The following is a 17,015-nucleotide window of genomic DNA, read 5'->3' on the forward strand; positions in this document are numbered from 1 at the left end:
AGAAACCCCCATTTTGAGAATCAAAAACTTAGGACGAAAATTTAATGAACAGTGAGTAATTCTTTTTACTCTCAATTGACATGTTACTAAATGAAGTTCGATTATACCACACTGAATGTTCGGCTCAAGAATGCTGTATGCAGTTTTGTAAGAAGAATTATAATAAATTACCTAAAGGAGACTTCTTTTCTGAATTTTGAAGAGCATCCTACGTGTAATCACGTTATCATAGAAGGAAGAAGTACCTAATCCAATTAAAAAAAAATTTTTCTTACGGTATGTGTGAAAATTTTAAGAATATAGGAACGAATGCATAAGAAGATCAAATTATATGTGGCTCTTTTTAGTTTTAGCTAATCGATATTTTTTTGCATTTAAAGGTGGTACATAAAAACTCTAAATACAAAAGTAAGGTTTGCTGGCACAACAGATGAAAACAGTATTGTCGTTGTGCTGCTCAAGGTCTATGCAACAAAACAGCAATATGTTAAATGTTCAATGCAACAATTCAGCCGCCTAGACGGTATAAAAGTTAGGGTCGTCGACTACGATACCAAAGGGCCCGGGTTCGAATCCCGGACAAGGCATGGTTGTAACTGTCCTTCCCTTCATAGGAGGCAAAGTGGCCCAACTATTGGGTGCCCCTACAATAAAGTGACCAGCACTTCTGGCCTTAGTAGTGGCCAAGGAGGGCCCGCCATTGGTTTTAAAAACATACAACAAGCCTATCTCCTGACCCCAGTCACAAATAATCTTTAGAAAAGCCATAGGGCTCGGACATGAACAACAAAACTTTCAGGGACGAATTTTCAAATACTCTTTTATCAATTCCTGTATATTATTATTCAAAATTAGTAACATAATCAAAATGGAAATCATACCAGTGATGCATGAGTTAGTCAGATTTTCCTATAAGACAATGCCTCACTAATTATTTATTTATTTATTTATTTATTTATTTATTTATTTTTTTTTTTTTTTACAGTGTGAGGATAAGTTAACATTTTTTATTTGTGAGAGTTAAATATTTCAGTTTAAGATCAAAATTTGTTATTACTTGCATTAAATCACAACACAGGTGGGTCGAAGAGAATAATATGGGTATTTTACCTGGTGTAATTCATGTTGTTAATTTTAAAAGTAATTTTACTTTTACTCAAAGCACAAAACTAAATTTCGGATCTATTTTTTAAAAGCGTACATAATGTTCTTGATGGAGAGGTTGTTTTGAAGAAGCGCTTGTATTTTTTTAAATGTTAAATATTACTCCTTCTTGGACTGACTGACTCATGTCAAGTTGAAGGTGAAAGGTGAAGTTTCTTGACAGCGTTCCACCGTTTAGATTTGCCGAAGAAAGCTATCAAAACTATTATGGAATTCCTGTATATAAATTGCTAGAAACATGACCTGTATGAAAAAAATCACCAGATAGTTATGCCCGAGGCAGCTAGATTATTTTTTTTTTCCTTTCTTTTTTTTTATTCGAATTACATCGGCAGATACCAGCTGTGAACTGATAGCTCAAAGAAGCGATGAAGCACTAAAATATAGCATCTTGTTGTGGCAACCCTGTTTCTCAGGTATGAGAGAGAGGTAGGGAAGAGACAGTTTGGTTTTTCCGACCATCCGTTTCAGAGATGAAGTTTTTCATCTGACCCTCTGCACGTACCTCCTCTGATAAATAAACTATATAAAGGACGCACACTCGTGTTCTTGTGGAATTGCGTTGGTAAATGTCAGTTACCTGAGTTTCCAGCTGCATTGAAGAAATATCCAATTTTATTCTGCACTTCTATTTCAAGCTTTCAACCACCTGTGCATACAAAGTAAACTATTTCTAAGTGACTATTCCTGATAAATCGTAGCAGTATGTAAACGAAGTTTCTCGGCAGAGGTGTTATATCACTCAAGGACAATGAATAAGATTCTAGTTTATGCATTCGTTATTTTACTTATCACTCAAAGCGTCTCATCTAGTGCCATTCCAATATGGGAACTCTTAACATACGAAGAAAAGGTAAAATGAATGTTATTTTTAATTTCTTAAAATATTTTAACGGCATAAAAGTAATATATTACATCTTATATAGTTTGTCTAGTGGTTTTTTTTTTTTTTTTTTTTTTAATTTCATATGCTGCTTATTTCATAAAATTTGACTTAATTAAGGAATGAATAATTAGTCAAGTGTTTTTGAAAGTAACTTATTACATAAAATTTGACTTAAATGTAAAGGTGAAATTAGTCACGCTTTGTCTAGTATTAACTTTAGAAATTCCTTCGTCTAAAATAGAAAACTTCAAATGTTTTTGATAGTTTGTCTATTTAAGAATGTCTGGACATTTTTACCGACCCTTTCTATCTTAATTGCCTGAATATTATTAGAGAATGACAAAGAAATTCTAATGCGATTTTAAGATAGTTTATTTTGTAATATTTATTATTTTCAGATCACATATCCTAATTTTATAAAATTTAAGTCCATTCAACATTCGTCGAAATCTAAGAAAATATTTTTGAAATGAAAATAGCAAATTTAATAAAAATCAAACAAAAAAAAAATCCACTTTCGAATTGAAGCTACAATAAATTTGGTGACAAGTTTATTATCAACATTATATTCAACATTACGTTGAAATAATGATTTAATAAAACATATATCGCAAAATTCAGAAGGGAATAAAAACTTCCTTCAAAAGAAATCTCTAATAAAAAAAATTAAAAAAAAAAAGAACCTTTAAAAATGAAAACACTATTATTTATTATATCTTCAGTGAACTACTGCAGAGGAAGAAGCTTCAGTCTCATCAGCTATAGTTGATTTCGTTTCGATTATTTGCATTTTTAAAACATACATAAAACACAATTAATCAATTACTATACATGAAACATAATAAGAGGCTAAAAATTAAAAAGAAAATTTTTATACCCGTTCTACGCTATAGTTGCAGGAATGAAGTAAAATAAACTTAAAGCATGTAAAGTTAAAAGTAAATTGAAGCCGAAGCAAGGCATTTCCGCAACAATATTACAATTATTGTAGAGGAGTTGCCTTGCTTTAATCCGTTTACTTTAACTTCAGACGTTTTAAATTTATTATATATATAATCAAGAGATAATAATTAAATCATGGAAGACGGCAGTTTTCAAAGAGGAAATATTTAAATCAAAATCAAAACAAATAAAATAAATAAAACGTAATAAAGTCACATAAAATATAAACAGTTGCAAATTCCTTGGTCCTTCTTCAGGAAGCAGCCGAATAATTCAATTTTTGTTCATATCTAAATATAATAGGATTCAATTAATTTTTAAATGGTATTTTTAAAATTTTGTAATTTATTCTAATAGTGATTTTTTTTAATTTACTTTTTCCATCGTACCCCCTCCCGAGCGCTCTCAGTGGCATATTGATGCCCCAAGGAGTCGACTACTCTGGAGATCCTTTAGAAGATCGAGCATAATGTAAAAATTACGAATTTGTTTAAGCGCCAAATAATTAGATAATATTTCAATTAGCTGCCCAGATGAGGGATTAATTTAAATATTAAATTATCATAAAAGACACATAGCATTATTAAAAAAAACTTAAACATCTTTGTGACAACAATGAGATAGAAACTTTAAAATGTTTGATCACGATTAATACACAAACCGAAAAAGAAAACTTTAGTGTGATACTTATGTTAATTTGAAATTTTTAGCCCAAAGGGCGTTAGCCCAAGAAGGGCTATTTATTTCGTTTTGGTATTTTGCCCTGGTTCACCATAAATGACAGTTCACTTTTCAAATTGATGCCACCAAGTATTAGAGACCCGAATTATATTTAAATAAATTAAAGAATGAAGAATCTGCATAAATATCTGAATGTTTCTCGTGCTGCGAAAAACAACGGTACTTAAGAGACATCAGATTTTCAATAAGTTGTTCCCCACTAGAATATGGGGATCTGGATTCCCGAACTTGGAATCTGGAATTTGTTTTATTATCCATTTCATATTTTGTAAACTTTAATGAATTTTTGATTGAGAAACTCAACGATTTCAAAACAAGCAATAAAAAAAATGTATCTCCAGGGCGCGAGACTGTGTATCAGAAATTTTAAAGGATATGCTCATTTTAAAATTATTTTGCGATATTACTGTTGAACTGTATTTTCTGGTTTCAGTGCAAAGAACATGATATTTAATAAATAAAGGTAACACACAGAACGTTAAAAAACGCCCTTAGGGCGTAATGAGCGCCTAATAGGTGGCTATGTCATTATGCGAGCACCTAATAGGTGGCCATTTTTGCCTCCTATGAAGAGACGAAGAGTTACAAGCTTTCTCCAGGATTCGAGACTGTGTCCATTGCTACTGTAACAGCTTTAAATAGTATTAAAATCTTGTAGTTTAAATAATTTAAATAGATGAACATTAAGTTATTTGTGAATGGCAATATTTGAAACCAGACTCGAGTGTCACGTGCGACTCTCGCACGAAGAATGTAATTTATTTTTAAATGTTAGAATATGTTTTCTCTTCTTGTTTGTATGTCGCCATTTTTTTGAGTGTTAAATAAAAGTTATTGCTGTGTTCCATCATTGGAGTTGCTTCATATCGCCAAAGAAGTATTACACTACGGACCACTATACCGGCTGGGCGGATAATCAGCTAATTATTTTCAATATCATTTAGAGAAACATTCATTATATTCTATGGATAAATTTGTATTTTACATTTAGAACAAATATAATGCTGGCTATTATATTATTATATTTTTTCTAAATGTAATACAAACTATTCATTTATTAGAATGATTTTACTTCTAGTTATTGAATTTTTTTGTTAGAAAATTAGCTAATTTGCAACAAGAATTGGATATAGTACATATGAGGAAAATGGAAGTCGTTGAAGAATAAAACGTTTTCTATAATGTGAAAGACTCATCTGATCCAATTACACAGATGAATCGCGAAGGTCAATCGTATCAGATGCACGCTATATCGATAAATACATTAATTCCCAACTGGTATAAGTCCGGTTTTAGAAAACTCGGGTTTAAAGAATGTGATTAGCTGTGTTTACTTTTAATCTCAATATAAAAAATTATATTTGTATCACTTTCGTATCAAAGGGTTAAATATGCTCATGCAAACAGTTCCTGAAATTCATAGCCGCGCTGTAAAAGTTTCTTTAAATAATTTTCAATAAAGCGATTTAAATAAATGATGCTAAAGCTAAGAAACATATTTTAAATTTGGTTTTCATACAAACACCTATATAAATAGATGCTAATTATACCCTAGGCCCACAAAAACATGCGTAAAGCCCAAAATATCAGGGCATTCTGAAATTCTCCTAAAATTCCTCATAGTCCGATTTTTTTAGGTGCGCTTCAAATTGTTGCCTCCAAGTATTATATTTAAAGAAATTAACCAATGAAGAATCTGCATGAATGTATGCTTGGTTCTCGCACTATGACAACTTTACCGAGAGCTATCAAATTTTGAATAACGTCATTCTCAACCCGAGCTTGCCACCTGGAAGCCTAAATTTTGGATTTCAGATTAGTTTTATTATCTACTTCATATTTTGTAAAACTTTAACGAATGTTTGGTTAGCAAATTTAACGATTTCAAAGCGAGCAATGGCAAAGTTGTACGAAATGAAACATTTTTATCTCCAGCGCACGAGACTGTCTATCGGAAGTTCTAGATATGCTGTTTTTAAATATTTTGTGATTGTAAATATTTGTGGCGTAAGCGCCAAGAACATGGTATAAGTAAGGTAAACAAATACAACATTAATAATAAAAAGACAAAAAAAAGTTTCGAAAGCTATCTTAGTAAGAAAACTGAACAATGAAATGATAAACTGAGAAAAATACTGGAAAAAAAAAATCTGAAATGTTTCAGATTTTAAATTACGTGCAAAGGGGCGTTTTTTAACATTTTGTGTCTTACCTTTCTTTATTAAATATCATGTTCCTCGCACTTAAACCGTAAGATCCAGTGCAACAGCAATATCGCAAAATAGTTTTAAAACGAGCATATCTTTAGAATTTCCGATACAGAGACTCACGCGCTGGAGATAAAAATGTTTTTTCTGCACAACGTTGCCATTGTTCGCTTTGAAATCCTTGAGTTTGTTAATCAAAAATTCGTCAAAGTTTTAAAAAATAGGAAATCGATCATAAAACAAATTTCAAATTTCAAATTTGGTCTTCCACATGCTCATATTCGTTGGAGGATTACGTTATTCAAAATTCGATGACTCTATGTACCGTTGTTTTATCACAATACGAGAAATATACATACATTTATGCAGATTTTTCATTATTTAATTTCTTCAAATATAATGCAGGACTCTAACATTTTGTGGCAACAGTTTGAAAAGTGAACCGAGTCCGACGCAAAATGCCAAAACGAAACTAATAGTCATTCGGGATTCAAATCCCTTTGGACTAAAAAGAAAAAGAAAAATGTATAACATTTCATCGGAAATTCTAAACATATGCTGCTATGCTGCTGTTAAATTTTTTACGATTGTGCTGTTGAATTGTATATGGCTTAAGTGCGAAGAAAATGATGCATAATAACAAAGCTAAAAAGATTTTAAAAAATGGCCTAGTAGGAGTGAGTGTAACAGCAGATAGGTAGACTGCGAGCTCAGAGAGAGCGTTAAAAACCTTAACCAACCATTCTGGGCGACCGTTCAAATCTGAAACCTTTCAAATTATTTTACTTTACTTTATTTATTGATATATTTATTTATTTTCCCTATGCGCTGATTCAAAACACATGGTTTAGAGTTTAACTTTTTTTCTAAACGGGTGTAGTTTTCTTTCTTTTGCTGATATAACGCCTTTTTTCTGCTTTTCTTTACTCTTAGAAATTTAATAAAAATCCACGCTAACCTTCCCTTTCAGGTTATTGCTATTTCAGACTATTATGGTAATAACATTTCACACGTAAAACAATAAAGGATCAGGTGAACAGTATAATAGCCATACTGAAAGACTTTCAGTGACATTTACACTGCCATTGTTTGGCGACATAGTAAATCATCGCTTTGTCACGGACCAGCTGTGTTTCTATCTAAAGTGGGTAGAGGAACATATAAGTCTAACTATATAACTTAAATGTAAAAGCAAAGCTAAGAGATATAGCAGAAAAGTGAGGTTTATGCAGAGCTGAACTGATTTTTTAAAACGTATGTAATTTATCAAAGTGAGCTAAATCGATCAAGAAACTGCAGTAGGCCGGAGTTGTATTAAGACCTTTAACAGAAAGTTCTTAGAATGCGGCTTTTCTGCAAAATTTATAAATTTTAAAACTGACTATGAATTGAAGCTGTGAAGATAAACTTTTTAATACTGCAATGATATTTTTTCATGTATTTATACTGCGACTAAGTTTAATAAATTCCGAAATTGCCAGTAATCGTAATTTGTTGTTGTTATTGGTCTCGTGTCCATAGATTGGCAGTGAGCAGATGATATGATATAAAACACAGTTCGAGGATCAGACCTTCCCAAAGGTCAGGACAACTGCTAACTAAAAGCTAACATAGAATTTGTGGAATTATTTTAACTTTTGAAATGCGAAGGGGCTTTCTACTAAAAAGTTAAACGCCAGATGAAGATTGAATTTTCCCTAAACCTTGAACGATTCTTTTCTTGTAAAGTGTTATTTTCACAACTAATTTAGTAAAAAACCATCATCATACAAAAATTCTTTGAGAATTCAATAATTTCAACTTTACGTTTGGAGCCCTGATGTTTATGCAAGCTACTTCTCTAAAAATTTGTCATAGAGACATAAATAAATAAATAAATAAAATGTACACAGAAACCAGTTTTGTCGCTCGTGCGCTTGGCTGTTGTTCAACGAAGGTTTCCAGGAATGATCGAGTAAACTAGATATGTTTTGTCAACCAAAAAAAAATATTCTAACCCAGTTTCTAAGTCTGGAATTCTAATTCGCGTGCGTATCTAAATAAGTTCCACACGCGTGGCCTTCTCAGACATTTATTATATAGCCTTTTCATTCTATATTGCTCTATATTGGTCTAATTTTTTATTATATATTACTCTAATTTTGGCATAAATATTTTTTTAGACAAAAACACATGAAAGTTACGTTTAAGGTAAACTCTGAAATGATTCATCATAGATCTCAAATGATTACAATCAGCAGTATGCTAGTAAATTAAGCTAATAAATACTGGGAGTTTATTTTAAAGTTTTTTAAAAGCACGCATGATGGATACATGTTGTATTTGAAAGGGTTACATGTTGAATTCGTGGATTTTTAGTTCAGAAGCAATTTGCCCAGAAGGGCTATTGATTTCGTTTCGGCATTTTCCTTCGGTTCACTATAAATGTCTGTTCACTTTTCAAATTGTTGCCACCAAATATTAGAGTCCTACATTACATTTAAAATTAAATAATGAAGAATCCGCACGAATGTATGTATGTTTCTCGCACTGTGAAAAACAACGGTACCTAGAGACATCAAATTTTGAATAACGTAGTCCTCCATTTGAATATGGGCATCTTAAAGCCCAAACTTGGAATTTGTTTTATTATCTATTTCATATTTTGTTAAACAATAAAGAATTTTTGATTAACAAACTCAAAGATTTCAAAGTGAGCAATGTCAATACTATACGAGGGGGGCGGGAATTATCGCGCGACTGTCTACGCGAGACTATCTATTTGAATCTCTAGATATGTTGTTTTTAAATACTTCGTGATACTGCTATTGAATTAAATTTTATGTGGTTTAAGTGCGAAGATGCGTGATTATCCACAAGCCAACGGAGTTTTATTTCTGTCAGATGTTTCAGTTTGTGTAACCGCCAGGTCGATATGTCAATACACAGCTTTAATTTAAACTTTTACTTTTACTTAGTTGTGATCTAGTTAGTTAGCATGTAAGGATCTTAAGTTTTACTAACGTTTATTTTATTTTAAATCTTTACTATCACTTCTTATTTTCTACTTCCGGCCAGAATTAAAAGCGTTAACTTACTTATGCAAAATTTGTCTGGCTTAAGTTGTGGCTTTTTGCCAAGCGAGAGAGAGGAAGGAGTTAGTCGAAGCAGGCCGCTTGCCTCAGAAGTTTTATTCAGTTGCTGTTTGCCTTCCAGGCCAGAGGTTTAATCCTCGTGATAATTTTAAACGTATTGTAGTGTTAACAGTTCTCTGTACTACATACGGCTTCCTGTTAATATCCGGCCAATCTTCTACGTTTATTATTCCAAAGTTAAGTTAGAGTTTAGTTAAATATTTTTATATTCTTACGTTCAGACCACAAGTAGTTGGTCTCTGTATTCCGAAGTACGGAAATCATTGTAAAGAGTGAAAAATAAAGGGTTTCGTATACCCTTCCTGTGTATCTTGTCTACTTCCCACATTTATTGAACATAGCTTTAGTAAGCTCCCTGTTCCGAGTCAGGTCTGTGCATATTCCCAAAGAAAGTAAGACGGAACATTGAACCTGATAAGCAGTCTGTAAGGATGAAAAGTCGTTAATTAACGTAATGGTATTCAGTGGTTTTCTTGCGAGACTATATATAATCAGTATATTAAATACATGAATTATCTTTATGTAAACTGCCTATGAAATAAATATCTTTATGTACGTAAATTTTAAAAAAATCTTAAAATTATAAGCTTGATAGAGACATTCTATCTCTGAGATGAGTTTTGACTTTTTTTTTTCCATATTTGTCTGATGATATATATTAATTTAGCAGTTTTACATTGAGTTAATCTATGATATTGTATAGTATTAAGGATTTTTTGGCATCAGGAGGCGTGAAAGATGTTCAATGTCTTCGCCGAGACTCGAACCTGGACCTCTGGAATACGCGCCGAGTGTGCTTTGAATGCAGAAAGGAAAGAGGAGGCATGCAGAAAGGAGAGAGAAAATACTTTATGATATATTACATTCAGAGTCTGATTACCGCTTAGTTTAACCTTTTGAAGACGGGATGACCATTATAGTGGCCATAGAGTCCTGTCTTTGAAAAGACGGGGTTGTCCACTTTAGTGGACATGTCTTTTTCCCCCATTTCCCAGGCTGAAAAGTGAGGTGAGATGTCAAATTTGACGTCCCTACGGTTTTAACCACGTATCTCTTTCAAAGGTCTTCCTTTTGCTACATAAATGCCCCCCTCTGAGAATCCATTAAACTACACACAAGAATCTTTGTAGCAAATAGGAGGTGATTTCTTAAAGGAGGGAAAGCATTCGGTTCAAGATTCCCCGTCCTTTGGTAACTTTTACTGCTACCAAAGCCTCGGCCTCAAAAGGTTATGGGCCTTTCAAAGCAATGTCTAACAAATTTTAAGAAACCTTTTTATTTTGAGCTCCAGAAAGAACGCTTATAGCTAGCACCCCACAATATCTTCATCAGGCTCTGAAAAACAAATATAAATTTAGTCTTTCCTCTCCAAATCTACTTTTACTTATATAACTCACTAGAAAATGTTTTTACCGGATGGTGACCTTGCCCTCCATTCAAGATATACAACCGTCAGTACTTTTTCGCTTCTAAGCTAATAGTTTAACCATACCGTTCTTTTGCATTATGCTGGATGAATGATAATGAATCTAACGATCCTCCCAGAAAAGGAACACATCAAGTGTCCACTTGTACACTAATCTCGCCTCAAAGAACAGGATAAAGTTCATTATCTTTGTGTCTAGGAATGATATTTACAGCAGTATGACCGTCAGTATGCTTTAAGGAAAGGACAGAGAAAATTCTAGTTGTTGGTTATCGGGTGTAAAGTTTCTTCTTTGCTAATTCTCTGTGAACCCTTCTCTTTGGATCATTCTGTGAACCAGTCTCTTCCATGGATCTGGTCTGGTCTAATTGCTAACCAGTTGGGATCAGTTAACAACAATAACAACATCATTTTCTTTAATACCGTTGTTCCAGATGAAGCTTTTACTTACAGGCAGCAGTGCGTATTTAATTGCAACTTATAATTTTGGAAAAAATCCTTATATTTAGACAAGCTTGGCTTGAATTTTTAGCCACATTGTTAGTTTAAAATTATATGATTTTTTTAAAAAAAAAAAAAACCTGTCACCATTTGACCTTGTCCACTTCGGAGATGTTATCAAATATGCAATGGCCCTCAGTGTCAATTCATCATCAAAATGACTGTGAGACGGTCTTTTACTAAATTGTAATTTATCGCCATTTCCAGTGGTGTCATATCAAATAAATATACGAATTACATAAAGGTCGTTCAAACATTTACTTAATTTCTAATTTTCAGAGGTTTTGCTTGTATGCATTTCGATGCAAAACTATTTGTTACCGTAATTCTAGATAAGTATTAAGCAATGATTCTGTTACATTTCTTGTATGATATTAATCTCCTTGTCGAAGACTTAATAGACAAAAATGTCAGACGGTTACATATATTTCTGAGCACTGGGAATCCCATTTGGGATACACTAACAATGGAATGAACAAGTTGTACATAAATATAAGAATAAGTATTGAATATTTTAACAGAACGTGAGCTACGTACTGTGAAAGCAGATAAATGAAATGTTTTAAAATTATTTAAAATGGATTACATTAAAACTAGCATTTTTGTTTTAAAATTCTTATTATTGCCCAAAGGGGCAATTTGTCCAGAAGGGCTATTAATTTCGTTTTGCCATTTTTTGTTGATTCACTATAAACTGCGAATCACTTTTCAAATCGTTGCCACCAGATATTAGAACCCTGTACTATATTTAAAGAAATTAAATAATGAAGAATCTACATAAATGAATGTATGTTTCTCGCATTGTGATAAAACAACGGTATTTAGAGCCACCTAATTTTGATATAATGTACGTCTTCACCCGAATATGGGCATCTGGAAGCACTAATTTGGAATTTGTTTTATTATCTATTTCATATGTTTTAAAGCATTTATGAGTTTTTGATTAAGAAACTCAACGATTTCAAAGCGAGCAATGGCAACACTGTAGGAAAAAAAATTATCTCCAGCGCGCGACATTGTGTATCGGATATTCTTAAGATTATTAGTCCAAAGGGATTTGAATCCCGAAGGACTATTAGTTTCGTTTTGGCATTTTGCGTCGGACTCATAAATGTCGGTTCACTTTTCAAACTGTTGCCACAAAATGTTAGAGTCCTGCATTATATTTGAAGAAATTAAATAATGAAAAATCTGCATAAATGTATGTATATTTCTCGTATTGTGATAAAACAACGGTACATAGAGTCATCGAATTTTGAATAACGTAATCCTCCAACGAATATGAGCATGTGGAAGACCAAATTTGAAATTTGAAATTTGTTTTATGATCGATTTCCTATTTTTTAAAACTTTGACGAATTTTTGATTAACAAACTCAAGGATTTCAAAGCGAGCAATGGCAACGTTGTGCAGAAAAAACATTTTTATCTCCAGCGCGTGAGTCTCTGTATCGAAAATTCTAAAGATATGCTCGTTTTAAAACTATTTTGCGATATTGCTGTTGCACTGGATCTTATGGTTTAAGTGCGAGGAACATGATATTTAATAAAGAAAGGTAACACACAAAATGTTAAAAAACGCCCCTTTGGACGTAATTTAAAATCTGAAACATTTCAATTTTTTTTTTTTTTTATGTTATATCTTTCTTTTTTATTTCAGATGGGACGGTTAATGTACACCTATGTCCATTTGGTAGAGAGGTTCTGCAAAACATCACCATCTGCAGGTAAGATAATTCTTAACATCTGATTAACTATAACATTGCAGATAGTACTGCATTATACAAATGCAGGTTTATTAAATTAGATACGCATAATTGTGCATATGAAGTAACTTAACAACCAGTTGCCTAGCTATGTATAGATAAATGCCTGAATAAATATTGAAACTCATTGGTCACCGAAAAAATGTCTAGCGGTTCTGTCGAACGGATTGAATAAGATAATAACTATTATTAATATTATTATACCTATAAATGATTTTATTATATAAATTTCTTCTTAATAAACGAAAAGCCTCTGATCACAAATAAGTACATAAGCATCACTCCAGATAAAGGAATAATGTGGAAAACTGCTTGATTGTTAGACTCCAAATTATGATAAAATAATTTGGATGCATTGCTAGAAGTCGCATTCTAAACTGTATAAGAATGGGAAAAAATAATTATAATTATAATAGCAAAGAATAATTATAATAGTTTACATCAAAACTTAGTAACGTTTTAATATACAGTTTCACGAAGAGAGCTTCTAAGCAGATCTTACTTCAATCATAACTCTCAGATCCTAAATCATCGAGTAGAAAATGATAAAAGCTGAGGCAATGCCACTGTAGAATGTCTGATCTCAGACCCACTGAGATCCTAGGTTAATCTAGTGCAGTATCTATAAGTTCAAAATTAATCAGTACTTGAACTCAGTCGCTGCGTAGCTACGTTTCTTTAGTTTTTCACAGTAATTCCAACCGCAGCAACAAACGAGATGAGTTCTGGCATTTTGTTTTCCGCCAGAAAATCCTGTTACTCGTGCAATATTTCGTTGAAAAGTTAATAAAAGAAATATCTATATTACCTGCTGCACGTTACACTTACTTCCCTTTTATCAGCTGACAAAAAGAACCTCAAAGCGAAAATACTCTATGGGCTGTATTCATATGGCCTGGAAAACCAGCCTTATTAGGAAGGGCTAGAAACCTTATGAAAATATTATTTTACTCGACCGTCATAAATACTATTCTTTTATTCTGGTCTTATTATTTTATTTGCCTTTTTATTAAATCATTCAGTGAACTTTTGCTTCTTTATTTAAAAACTAGAAAGCCTGGCGGTCATACGAAATGACCGCTGTTCTAGATATTATAAATTGTAATTAAAATGATTTATGCAAAGGTGTCTGCTAATTTAAACAGACACTTAAGCCGCATATATGTAGTGAAGTAACATCATCTCCTCTGAAACAGCTGGCTCCCGGGCTTAGCGAAGCACACCGTTGGATTCCGTAGGTCCGTGGCACGCCATTTTGACCATTCGCGTCTTCTTGGGACTTTAATTAGCCGGGATATTAATTAAAAACTAATTTTCCTCAACGTTTTCCCTACATTTTCCACTTTCATTTTTGGGGTTTCCCTATTACAGGGATTTGGCTACGTGCAAAATTCTTTTTTCTCGAATATTTACGGAACGGCGCCGAGTTGAAATTCGAGACGCGTATCCTCGGTTTCCAAAAAATTTTCCGAATCCATCGATACCATTCTCATCTTCGTACGACTTTAGTCCGCCGAGATATTAATTAAAAACTGCAGAAACGTTAATTTCCGCGCTCATTTTTCCGAGTGGCAACAATAAGCTATACAGATAAATGCAAATTTAATACTATAAACAAGTGTCTGCAGTTTATTTACAAAAAAAAAAAAAAATAGTACTAAATTAAATCTTCATCTTTAACTATTTATGTTCGTATGATAGATTTTTTACATCGATCAAAACAAATAAAGATTGCATTAAACAATTTTGTTGAAAGGGAGTAATTTACAAAACGTGGACACATTAAAAATTCGACACAAAAGTGTTATTACCAATTTTTTACATATGTAAATTATTTCAGTGAAACTATATATAAAATATAGCATCTCTTTTATAATGTAACATGAAATACCTAAAAAATTCGAAGCTTCGAAGGAAAAATATGTTACAAGGGCAAGTCCATTTAACATTGAGGTGAATGGCTATCTTGGAAATGCCAAGTTGGCGATGGTTTTGGCGACTAATTTCGTCACCAAATTTCGCGAGAAATTCCCAAAGTTGCCAGACTTGACAAGTTGACGCCATTCTGGTCCGATCCCTCTGTAACTGTAATAGATAGGATCCCTGTGTATAACTGTAACAGTATCCGGTCCAATATGCAACTATAACTGTATATGACTTTTAATAATTTCAAGAAATAGAAGGTACTGGAAATATTTCGGCGGACTGAGGAAAACTATTTAAGACCGGAGAGAGCATCAGTTCTCAGTTTATCTCTCCAAAGAAAATTATTTATAGTGGCGTTCCGCAAGGCTCGGTCCTTGCACCTAACCTTTTTAATATTTTTATTAATGATCTTCCAAACCCTCTAGATGCAAAATTGCTGAAATATGCGGACGACACCGTCATCATTACAGATTCCCTCAATCTGATACTTGTATTGGATAAAATGCAATTCAAAGTCAATATCGTCACAAAATGGTGTGATGATTGGAAGATTAAATTAAATTCAAGCAAATGCTGCGTTGTACTATTTAGAAGGTACCGAAAAAACGGATATCGAGATTAAAAATGAAATAGTTCCCACCACGAATATTTACAAATACCTGGGTGTAATAGTCGATAACAGACTTACATTTGGCTATCAAATAAAAGAAATGCTAAGCAAAGTAAATGCAGCTTTTATGGCTCTTTATTGTACGATCGAAGAAATTCAAAACTTACTATCAAATTAAAAAGAACCATGTATTTTGCTTTAATTAGGCCTATTATGTTATATGCAGTTCTGGCCTGGGCGACAGCTAGTAAAACGATAGAGCTCGTCTAGATATATTTCAAAACAAAATTCTGAGAACCATAGTGGAATCCTTGGATTTTCAGGAATTCTCATATACAGAATGACTTGCAGATAAAATCAATGCAGGAATAAATCTTCATAACTTCGCACAATTTCTTCGAAAGTTTGCGGAATTCTTTTTATACTTCAATTAGAAATCTAAGTGATTATGACTCTACGATTGAAAGCGTAGTACAGTAAGACTCCGCTTAACGCGAGGGATACGTTCCATCAAAGTAGAGCGTAATGCGAAACAGCGCTAAACGAGGCTATCTTTACATGTAAATATTGGGGTTAGGGGAAGACGGCTAGGAAATTGGTTAGGTATTAAATTTAAAATGTATGTTTTTTTAATAAAAATAAAACCAAACATTTATTTCTTAAAGCAAAAATTAATACCACATTATTATTTCTTGCAAAAATAAAAACAAAATATAAATAACAAAACGAATATTCTTTAAAAAAGACAAATAAAATTCTCAGTCAGTCATATTTAGTTAGCCTTCCGCGTTTTCAGTGTTCTGCCTTTTTGTGACAAAAGCATCTAATGTTTGCCTTTTTCTTTTGCGTTGTTCTCTTAAAAGTTCTTCATAAACGGATAGAGCATCTCTAACACCACGCCTTACTTTTGAGCTCCTGTCAAAATTCGAATCATTTTCAATGAATTGATCCATTATTTCAGTTATGGTAGACAAACTCCTTTTTACAAACGCCATCGAAAGTTCTTTTTGCTCTTCTTCTGAATCACTGCTGTCAACATTTTTGTTTTCTTCTTGTTCAGTTAATTCCTTGAGCTCATCATTAGAAAGACTAGCCGCTGCTTCTTGAATTATTTCTTCGACATCTTCCACATTTACCCCTTCAAAATATGTCTGTACAATACCGCACCAAACAAGAAATACAAGTACACTCTTTCGGATATGTATTTGAAACCTATCGCTGCATAATATTTCGGGGAATCCCCGTATGCTGCGAGCGATTTCGTGGAATCCCCGGATTGAAATAAAAGAGCGCTAAACCGAAACAGCGCTAAACGAAACAGCGTTAAGCGGGGTCTTACTGTACAAAGAACGCGCATAATTCACCACTGTGCTTCTTGGTAACTGTATATATGTATATAGTTTTCGCAAGATTTGTGTTTTTCTTATTTACGTGACAAAGCAGGTTCATAGACTCTGTTTCTCTCCTGGCAAAGCAGGAAAAGGACTTTGCTCGCTAATTTTGTGTTATTCTACTTTTATTTTATTAACCAACTCATTTCATCTATCAGTTATCTTCTGTGTATCTTAGATTATCTTACTAAGAAGTATCCTGCCTGCAAAATCACATAGAAACTAGAATTTGCTTATAAATTAACATAATCTATCAGGAAGTGCCTCTTGAAATTTCTCAACCAATCCAACACTTTTATTCAAATTTTTTACTCTGCTGGAC

General features: G+C 32.8%; 1 protein-coding gene across 1 annotated transcript in view; it reads left to right on the forward strand.

Moving 5' to 3' along the window:
- The first annotated feature begins 1,601 nt into the window (after positions 1-1,601).
- Positions 1,602-17,015, forward strand: part of Reg-5 (Rhythmically expressed gene 5) — a 29,245-nt gene continuing 13,831 nt past the window's right edge. Inside the window, exons 1-2 of the mRNA XM_035359191.2 lie at positions 1,602-2,017; positions 12,661-12,727. Coding sequence (XP_035215082.1) covers positions 1,916-2,017; positions 12,661-12,727 — 169 coding nt within the window. The 5' untranslated portion in view covers positions 1,602-1,915. The remainder of the gene's footprint in view (positions 2,018-12,660; positions 12,728-17,015) is intronic.

This window comes from Stegodyphus dumicola, chromosome 4, assembly GCF_044657685.1.
Source record: "Stegodyphus dumicola isolate Sdum_Otavi_A_Nest chromosome 4, ASM4465768v1".
In the NCBI taxonomy this organism is placed as follows: Eukaryota; Metazoa; Arthropoda; class Arachnida; order Araneae; family Eresidae; genus Stegodyphus; species Stegodyphus dumicola.